Here is a 10,386-nt window from a genome sequence, read left to right as displayed (position 1 = left end):
TTCTGGTTCGCTTTTCAAATTTACAGTGCTGTGTCCCCAAGTTGAAAAGCACCATTTTACGATTTACTAATGGCTTTTATGCATCTGTGATTAGGGAAGGCATGGACGCTACAAACTAAATGTTTTTCCACACATCTGCTCGGCTCCTTGTGGCCACGACGCCACCCTCGGTTGGTGCTGGGTTTATTCTGAATCAGTGGGGTCCTGATGAACTGCCAAGTGCATCTTGGCAGCCTAACACTCGGCTCCTGTGTTGCGTCATAACGAGCGCAGGAACAGAATTTGTTTGGGGTTTTTTTGTTGAAAATGCTGGCTGCATCGCTCCACTCATAGAGGAGATCTGTCTTTTTTTTTTTTCTCATTCACATAGCTCTATGTGTTTTTAATTGACTCTAACAGGACAGCTACGAGTTGGTGAATCAGAACTCCTTTCTTATTCTTCCCTTCTTCTAAGACGTCTCATAACATAAAGAAAGCCTGAAAGGCTAAAATGTCAGGTCAAAAAGCAACACTGCTACCTCTTTTATCCAGTAAATATTTGACTAATAACTAACAAGCCACAAAAGTAAGTGAATAATAATAATAAAAATAGGGACAAAACACATTCTAAAAAATAAATTCACGGTCTGCAAAACAAGACGAGCCCCTCTGCTTGCATTCTTCCACTGGTTTATGTCGGGACAGCAAGGAGAACCGTTAGGGGTTGTGAGATGTCAGTAACACACTCCACTCACACTTTCGCTTTGGAATGGGTTCAAGAAGTTGCCGCCCATTTCGCTGTCGTCCCGCGGCGTTCCAGGAGGATTGTTCATGCCTCCCATGTTGTTAGGAGAGCTCTGGTTGGGAGAGGGAGGGGGGGAGAGGGTGAGGCGAACCGATAAGCGGCCTCCTGCTCACGTCAGCGATGCACAGAACTGAACCAAAGCCACATTTATGGAAACTCTGACATTTACTTACCTTTGGCAACCCGTCCATATCCCCAGATCCTGCAAAGGGAAACGGTTAAAGTGAGTTTAACCCAAAAAGAAAGACAACATTCCCGCCATCAGTGATGCCGAGTCCCCCGGTGGTTAAACCCACCTAGTGATCCATTCATGTGGTGCGGTTCCATCGCTCCCATGGCTCCCATGGGCCCGTCAGGCCCCGGCCCCATAGGGAACTGGAGACAGGATGTGGAGCAGGCGTTAGGAATGACTGGAACAATACTCTTAATCTTTGAACTCACAGACATAATTGTGAATTTCTCATCTTGGGGCGAAGCTGAGATTATTTAATTCATCCTCCCTGGGTAATTTCTGTTCGGTTCTTCTGAAGCGCAGAGACTAAGAATTAGGTTTATCTCATGTTTGGTGTACAGTACTTACAAATCCTGTCGTAGCTGCAAAATGTGTTGACCGTGTAGCTTTTATTATTACAACTAATTTAACATAAAATCAATCTGTAGTGTTGGAAACTGAAGTTTCTTGTTAAATCACAGAGATACTCACATTGGGTCTGTTGCCTCCTGGTCCAATGGGATTCATCATTGTGTAGATGTTTTCACTGGAGTTAGTTGAATCTAACAAAAGGATCAAAATGTAAAAGAAAGAAAAATAGAGTCAAGAAATCGGAGCCATCAATGGCAGCGAATCAAATACAGAAATGAAAACGAGTAAATTAGAAAAACGGGGAAGACTCAGACAGATGGCGCTTGGCTGGTGAGGGGACACATTCAAGCTTGTTTAGTGAGGACGAAAACAAAAAGGAGACGAGAGACGAGTGTTAGTGCTGGGGACATAGGTGACGCACCACCTGGGCTGGGCATGATGGGAGTTCCAGGCGGACCTCCTCCCCCCGGGGGACCCTGCGAAAACAAACAAACGAAGGTTGAAAATGACACTCGCGCTGCGTTCTGGAAAGTTGTCGGGTCTGTTCGAGGAACTCACCACATAGTTTCCTGGAGACGAGGAGGAGTAGGCTATCTGCAGGGGAGAGAGGAGCAAATGAGCCAGAGTGGAGACGAGAATCAGCCTTTAAAAAATCCACTAACAAACCAGGAGTTCATGCTTTAACAGCTTTATGACAACATTAAAAACACAACTAATCACCCATCCCACTGTTAAACCCTTCAGAGTATCTGTTCAGTTAATTACTACAGAAATAAACCTACAATCCATAACGTGACATTTGATTTTTTTTATGTTGGGATTATGCCAAAAAAAAAAGTGTTTCCACCACGTGCAATGTTTGTATTCAGCTAAGCTTTCTGACTCACAGAGTTTGCATTAGGTCCTGGCCAAGGCCCCCTTCCTCCGGGACCCCTGAGGAAAAGAGTGTGTGTGAGAGCGGGACCAGGATAAAAAGGATGGGAATCCACGAAGAAGCCAACAATATGCAGAAGACCTTGATGACTTTAAAAAGCTCCAGAACAAGATAAGACGTACGTCTGCCTTGACCCCGACAGTCACAGTTTATCAGAATTACAAGAATGATTCATGGATTAAAACCCAAACTTTTAAAATGTAAGTATGAACGCATTAAAAAACAAACACTTATTTGGCCTTTTTACTGGACTTACATGTTCATTCCTGGCATGGGACCACCCATGGAGTTTGGAGGAGGCCTCATGCCACCGTAATTCTGCGAGACATTAAAAACAATATTGTTACAGGAAATGCTTTTTGTCTTGATTTAGAAGACTAGAACCAATTAAATGTGGTGCTGCAGTGGCTACCACGGCAAGAAAAAAAGAAACTACAGTTTAAAAGAACTCCTGTTTGTTAACATAATAGTATATTCTGTGTAAATTGTACCTGTGGGCCCATGGCCATTCCTCTGGGAGGATTCATTCTCATTGGTCCACCCATGTTAGGATGTCCTGAAACAGTAAAGCAGTAGATATAATGTCTAGTCTCGTAAAAGTCAGGAATTAACACGTGCCACAGATGATGCTTCATCCTAATCTCATTAGTTTTAACCCTCAAAACTCCTGTGGCTGTAATCTGTGATTAAAATCTGCACATACATGTGCTGACCAATACCAGCTCCGACTGAAGCAGGGGTGGGCAATCCTGGACCACCATCCTGCATGTTTTCCTTGTTTCCTGCTCCAACACACCTGATTCAGTGGTTAAATCACCTCTTCTTGTTCTGCAGAAGCCTGTTAATCATCCACTGATTCAAATCAGGCGTGTTGGAGCAGAGAAACAAGTAAAACATGCAGGATGGTGGCCCTCCAGGACCAGGATTGCCCACCCCTGGACTAAAGGACGCGAGCGGTTCTCTGGAGCCTTACCTTGCGGTCTTGTTGGGTCCAAACTGTTTGGCAGGAGAGGCTGAGACCCTGGGATTCCCCCAGGAGGCTGAGGAGAGACGAAAGGTGGAAACTCAAAAAGAGAGCAAAAACGCAGAATGTCAGCAACGTGGCTTCCCCGGACGTGTCGACCAAATATCGCTTACCTGATTTGGCATTCGGAGCGAGGGGCGCGGTCCACCTGGATACCGCGGTGACATGAAAGGCTGCGAAAGGAAGTCGGGGAAAGAGAGAGACAGGGAGAGAGGGGGATGCAGGGGACAGAAAAGATGACATTTCTATTATTGATAAACCCAAAAGCACTCAGACAGAGGTTGCTCTGTGGACACACAGATGGACACAGTGTGGCTGGAGAATGGAGGATGACTTCTAAAATCTGAAAATTCAGCAACATATCTGCCAAGTAACCAAAAAGAAAAAGACACCGGCACAAGTCTGTGTCGTATAAGCATTAATAACCCCTTTTATACTGGAAAGATGCACTCAAAGCATGTATTCATATGTGTGTGTGTCTACAGGCAGCGCTCACACTCGCTGTGGTGTAAGCTGACTCGGCCTGTGGTCTGCCTGGCTTAGTCGGAGACACCTAAGGCCAACAACACGGTTCAAAGCCTGAGCGGAAGCATGTCCACACTCTCTCGCACACAAGAACGAAACTCGAAACCACAAGAATGAAGAGCTGAGCTGCCGCAGTTAATGGGCGAACCCTCGCTTTACCTCCACAGTGGCATCTGCGGCTACTGTTCTGGATAAGTGCTGAAACACAATGACCGAGGCCGAAACTTCTTAAAGACTAAATGCACGCACATGTACGCACGTTTCTAGGTTCGAAGTTTCAGCGGCCGAGAAGTTAGGTCCTTTATTTGAGAAAATGCGAGTAGATCGGTGGATCTCCCGATGCCTTTATTTTGCTTGTCCCCTGTTTTATTTATTAGATGCAAGAACAAGTAAGTAAGGGGGAGGGGAGAGGTGTGTGTTTGTGTGTGTGTGTGTTAAGGAGAAGATAAGTGTGCAACCCCCCACAAGCTGCTCCGGGGGAGGGGCGGGGAGTGAATTATTCATCCCGCGCAGGGACAAGCTGGCTGTGGGCTCGGAGAGGAGCGGGCCCCGCTGCCTCTGGATGCTCGGCTTTCACAAAAAATAAAAAATAATAATAAAAAAATGGGAGCGCACAACTGGAGGGGGGGGGGCGCGACATCTAGAGGGGAGTAGCCAGAACAGAACCAGAGCTCGGAAAGGCTCAAGGGTAGGAGAAGGAGAGACAGTGGTGAATGGTGTGTGTGGGGGTGAGGGAATGAGGGGAGGAAACAAGAGCAGTGTTTGATTTTTTTTTTTTTTTTTCTTTCTTTCTTTTTGCATCTTACCTGGGTATGGGGTCCCATCATGGGGTTGCTGGGGTTGTGTGGGGGGGGCTGTGCATGAGGGGACTGCTGAGAGCCGGGTGGTCCCTTTAAGAAAGAAGAGCGACATCAGAGAAGGGGAGGGGGCAAAAATGGGGGTTTACACCTGGAGGAAGAACCCGATCATAGTCAGAAGAGAGAGGAAGACGATGCTGGGGGAGTCTGGGGGAGTGGGGGGGGGGTGTTTAGTTTGAAGAGGGAAATGTGAAGCAGGAAGTGGAAGAAAAACTGGACAATTTGGGGCAAAATATTAGGTGACAAAAAACATAAAATAACAGCGTTTATTGCCCCTTTGAGTCCAAACAAAAATCTAAAAATGATACAAAGCATAACCTTATCAGTAGATGGCTATAAAACAGCGTAGCTACATCATAAGAGGTGATCATTGAGACCATCTGGACATGAGAGCCTGTTTTCGTCTGAACCACTTGAGGGCAGTGTTGTCAAAGACTAACTGCAACAGGACAGGAACCGGTGGCAACTTCAAACCAGGACAAAAATAAGTCAAAGTTAAAAGCTTTCCTGCTGATTAGAAACTTACTTCACGACAAAACCGAGCTCCTGTGAGGAGAAAACTCCCCAAATTGCTCCCAATCTTACATATAGGATATCACGAACCTCTGCTAAGTAAGTCATTGCGCAACGGCCACTTCAGTACCTTCCAGTGTTTTACTTTTCCAGTTCATCCAAGAAAACAAGAGTGGATGATTTACAAACAGCTGATGGAATTTTCCACCTATCCCTCCCAGGCGTCCGAACGCACGACGGCACTCTGCCTCCAGGAGCATCGGCGAAGGCCGGCTTTAGGTTGAGATTTAATAAACTACAGCAGCATCTCAGCTTGAAAGGAAATCCATAATACAAAAAAAAAAAAAAAGAAAACGTCAAAAGGACCCACATCTTTAAATTCAAAACGGCAACATTTGCTCTCGAAACAAAGCCATCGAATATCAGTACTTGTTCAGTAATGTGGTAATGTGTGAGCACAAGAGATGAGCCGAGGTTAGTCAATTAACCAATGAGCTGACCGACAGAAAATAAAGCAGCTACTTTAGATAATTGATTAATCATTAGAATCACTTCTTCAGAAAGCCAATTTCAATTATTGCGCCACATTGTTTGGGTTAGTCACGGTTATTTATCAGAACTGGCAACTTTCTTTTGTGTTTTTAAAGCCGTGTGTTGTTGGGATTCACTTTCTGCGCCGTCCTGATACGTCAATGATCACCAGTAACATAATAATTACACAGCTAATACGTTTGACTACTGTCCAGGTCCCCCCCCCCCGGTCCGGCGCTGGTTTCGGAGCACGGCTGCGGGACCTTTGGGGGGAATCCAGCGGTGTCGGGCACTGGGATGTTTGGCAGCAGATCTGTTTGGTGCGTGCCAGAGCCAAAGGTTACCAGCAGGACATTATATTGTAATGAGATGTTCTAATTTATTCCGTCCACTTGTCAGGAAGTGTAAATATTGGGGCTGATCGGTGGATGTGTCGGGACAGATAATAACTAATGTGCTCACGTTTCCTTTATCTAAATGTGGACGTGCTGTGCTGAACACAGCTAAATAAAATGTACAAATAAACTGGATTTATTGTCACTCTGATGTCACTATTTGGTCTATTTATCAGCTTATCAAAAACAGGATCAGATGAGCAGCATTACGAAGAGTTATTAAGTAATTTGTTGATGGTAGAAATCACCAATCTCTTGCTACGCTCCTATAATTGAGTTTGTTGCATTTCTCAGCGTTGCGTCACGCAGAACTAAAACATCCGATATCGTGCTCAAAAACGCTGACGAAGCTGTGTCGTTTTGACCTGACCTCGCATCTGTAGCAGTACAGGTTTGTTCAACGCGTTACAGTCGTCGGCAACAAACTCCCAAACTCGTCGGCGGGTGTACAGTCCGTGAGAAAGCACGTGGCCGGCGGGGGTGGCGCGCCTTTTAAAGGGGACGCCGTTCTCCGTTTTTTTTCCTTTGGAGGAAAAATTAAAAACTGAACCAAACTTGGAAGCACGCGCCCACATTACAGAGCTGTTGAGATAACCTACCAACAAAAGAAAAAAAAAGGGGGTTCTTTCTTGTAAAACTCTATTTACAACATTTATTAAAACTACAAGCACAGGACCTAGTAAGCGTTCTTAAATTACCTTAAGTTGTGGTTTTCCCATCACCATGACTGCACACTTAGCTCAGACATTTGTTAATATAACAGATTAGAGAATCAATAAAGCAAAGCCTTAAGATACTGATTTTTTTCTATTACTTTATGCAGACAGACTGAAATGAGTTCTGTTTCTTTATCCCTGAAACTTCTTCAAACACACTGTTTTAGTTACTTCATCATAATGTCCTTGTCTGTACTTCCCTTTACATCAGCAATGATTACATGAACACAAGGTCTGTACCAAAAAGAAAAAATACTGAAGAAAACTCTACAGAGCATATAGGAGAAGGGATTAAAAAAATAGAAAGCAAAGATTATTTTCCTGTTATCTGATTTATCAAAGCAAGAAGCTAATCAAGGATTCAATTAGTCATGTGCTGCAGTCTTTTAAAAATACTCTAAATTGGAAATAATCGTAGTCAAATCTAACCTGAGGAGTACGAAAACACACAACAGATCCGACGGTGGCAAAATCTGGTCAACCAAAACAAAACTAAAAGAAAACATGACCCAGTTTTGGGCACACTTCAGCTGTCGGACAGATGGCCTCACATCTGGTCTACAGAGAGGTTCATGGTCGACTCAGTGACTGCGAGGAGCCCAAACCATCAGCCCTCCAACACCGTGCTTGACAGTATGGGGTGTTTACGCCGACTTGTGGTTTTCACCAAACATGCTGCTGTGCATTGTGGGTAAAAACATCTCTACTTTGGTCTTATCTGTCCAAAGGACGTTGTTCCAGAAGTCTTGTGGTTCAATCAGATACAACTTCTACATAATTCAAGCTGCCATTTTCATTGTAGAGGGATGTTTTCTCCTGCCAACCCTTCTGAACAAACCATACTTGCTCTAATTGTCCTGTCGTGAACTTCAACCTTGAACCTGCTAACTGAGGCCTGTGTAGTCTGAGATGGAGCTCTTGGGTTTTTGCCAGTTCTCTGAGATTTGCACAGTCTGACCTTAGGGTGAATTCGCCGAGACATCCACTCCTGGGAAGATTAGCAGCCAGCCTAAATATTTTCCACTTGTGAATATTTGTTTCCTCTGTGGAATGATGAACTCCAAATAGTTTGGAAATGACCTTACGACCAAACCGATGGCAGCAACAATTTCAGCGCTGTTGTCTTTCCTCCTTGGCCTCGTATAAACACACAGCTGTATGCTCCGGACCAACACAATACCGATGCTCCTGCATTAATAGAGGCGGTCACATAGATGCTAATCAATTAATTAAAGTATATTTGATCATCAACACTTGGGTGCTACTGTTTCTACCCATGAAAGCAGTTTAGTCTCCTAGTTCCTTGCACACAGCTTTTCCACTTCAACTTGGTTTTTGTTTGATAAATAATGGCATGGTGGAATCTGTTGTGTATTTGTGTACACTCGAGGTTAGATTTGAATACATTTCGAACTCGATAAGGACCAGATCATGTTTATGTCATGATATGTAAAACCCCAGAACCCCCCCAGTGACGGCAGATAAAAGTCTTTTGCTCGGCTGCTTGTATTCCTACGACGTGTCACTTTTAAGTGAACATTTATTTCCTGTGTTCCCCGTTTTTAAGCACCGTTAAGGAGCCATGGTCCAACATTGACAAAACGAGGATCAAGGAGATAACGTATGCTGCTTTAACAATGAGCACGAAGCATTTTTACAGTGAAGTGCCAAAGCTTTTTGTTACGAGGTCCCCTAAACATAACAGCCACACACAAACCTTTGCTCAGTCTCACTCCCCCACCAATGTTAAAAATAGCCCTTCCGATGCATCTCGTCACCCTTCTCCCCTCCAACCCTTCCTTCTTCTTATTCACAGTCAGACATTCACTAATACCCCCACCCTGCATTGCTAAACCAGCAAACAATATGGTGGTAGGCAGCACCAGAAACACACTACACAACAATCCTTGTAGCCATGTCTTTTGCATTTCCATCTTTTCTTCTTCCTCCTCTCACCCCTCTTCCCCCTCTCTCTCTAACTGTGGCACTCGCTTTTTTTTTTTTTTTGCTCTCGCTCCTCGCCACCACTTTATCGCGCCTCCCGCCAAATGCCACCGCTGTCCATCACGGCGCTGGCTCGCAGAGGATGTGAAGGTATGAGGTTTTTTTTTCTGTCGGCGAGCGGACGAGCTCGCCGCGCGCTTGTGCTCGGGAGTGCTCCTCGCTCTTCAGAGAGAGCCATCTCCCGACACGAAAACCTTTCCCCTTCACAGAGCCGGGACGGGTCGGAGGCAGACGGAAATGGAGATGGACGGACGAGTGGAAGGACGGATGAACACGGGATGGTTCAATCACAAATGCACCGAGAGAGCCGAGCCACAGATGAGTGAACAGAGTGAGCTTCTGAGGCTCTGATGGATAGGAACATAACTAGTTTAATAAACAATTCAGAAATAAATGTAGAGGAGTAAAGCAGGAGTACCTAACTTTACTTGGGCCTTTATATTTGTTTGGGAGCCAGTCTTGTCTTCTAGTAAAACCTGACAGATTTTTAGATTTTCATACTTAGGAAACACTTTCCTCAAGAGATTTGACAAATACTTCTCATAAAATGCATATTAGATGTGTTTTTTAAACTTTTTACTCAAGTCTAATTATTCTCAACACATCCGTGCATTCATCCCAAGGTAAGTGCAAACAAATTCTACACAAACCAGCAAAATGGTATAAATTAGGCTTTCGTGAAAAAGTTAAAAATAAGTCAACTTCTCAGCGTATAAGTTTGGAATTTAGAAAGCAGAGAAAGTAGGTGAGCTGTGGTACAGGAATGATCAGAATTACAACAAATATAGTTGAAGTATTTAAAAAAAGACAAAAACAACCCACTGCAATAGAGCCAATTTAACAGCTTATTTAATTATGTGTATTGCAAATTGAATGTGTCCTCAAAACTCACTGAAATAAACATGAGTAACTACTAAGCTGCAACTAAAAAAAGGCTGCGTTGTTTTTGCCTCAGGTTCACGCAGAAACAGAAATTAATAGATACACGGTATATTTATTCTTTATATAAATTATTAAGATTATTTTTATTTGACCATTTTGCCCGTTCTCCACATGAATAGGAAAATAAACAGCAATAAGAGGATTTTGAGAATCCCGTCTGAAGAGAGAAATGGATGAATGTGAGATGGTGAGAAGGTAAGGAAGAAAAGCAGAAGCGGTCTTAAAGGAGGCGGGTCATACCTGGAAGAAGCCCGGGGGCATGGGACCACCTGGCATGGCGTCGTTGGGGGGCATGTTGCCCATCACCGGACTGGGCGCTGCCGCTGCGCTCTGAGCAAAACACACAAAACACACGGATTTATGGCGATGCTTTATCGTTGGCCAATTACAACACCAAACTGATTACCATCGACCGAAAAACTCATCTACAGTAAACTAATTACAGATTCAATCAGGGCCTGCGCGTTTAGAGGCCTTCTTTAAACCAGAAACACGGTTCTTCTGCCTCATTTAGACATTTTTCGGTAATCTGGTGAACATGTGACGTATAACCTTCCAGATGTTTTCTCAAATCAACC

At 44.2% G+C, this 10,386-nt stretch overlaps 1 protein-coding gene across 3 annotated transcripts in view; it reads right to left on the bottom strand.

Annotated features, from left to right (window-relative positions):
* zgc:110158 (uncharacterized protein LOC553590 homolog) overlaps positions 1–10,386 on the bottom strand; it is a 45,393-nt gene that overhangs the window by 2,817 nt on the left and 32,190 nt on the right. The window contains exons 5-17 of one of the 3 annotated variants that reach the window (XM_017414812.3): positions 10,049–10,138; positions 4,657–4,740; positions 3,439–3,498; positions 3,275–3,341; positions 2,793–2,857; positions 2,558–2,619; positions 2,255–2,300; positions 1,926–1,961; positions 1,792–1,843; positions 1,488–1,558; positions 1,081–1,159; positions 958–986; positions 735–836 (exon numbers count right to left, since the gene is read on the bottom strand). In XM_017414812.3, the coding sequence (XP_017270301.1) occupies positions 735–836; positions 958–986; positions 1,081–1,159; positions 1,488–1,558; positions 1,792–1,843; positions 1,926–1,961; positions 2,255–2,300; positions 2,558–2,619; positions 2,793–2,857; positions 3,275–3,341; positions 3,439–3,498; positions 4,657–4,740; positions 10,049–10,138 (843 nt within the window). Of the gene's footprint in view, positions 1–734; positions 837–957; positions 987–1,080; positions 1,160–1,487; positions 1,559–1,788; positions 1,844–1,925; positions 1,962–2,254; positions 2,301–2,557; positions 2,620–2,792; positions 2,858–3,274; positions 3,342–3,438; positions 3,499–4,656; positions 4,741–10,048; positions 10,139–10,386 lie in introns of all 3 variants that reach the window. The other 2 variants (XM_017414802.3, XM_017414822.3) reach the window with 2 other exon arrangements.

This window comes from Kryptolebias marmoratus, linkage group LG10 (assembly GCF_001649575.2).
Source record: "Kryptolebias marmoratus isolate JLee-2015 linkage group LG10, ASM164957v2, whole genome shotgun sequence".
NCBI lineage: Eukaryota > Metazoa > Chordata > Actinopteri > Cyprinodontiformes > Rivulidae > Kryptolebias > Kryptolebias marmoratus.
Note: the sequence above shows the minus strand (reverse complement) of the source record. Positions and strands in the feature narration are given on the sequence as shown.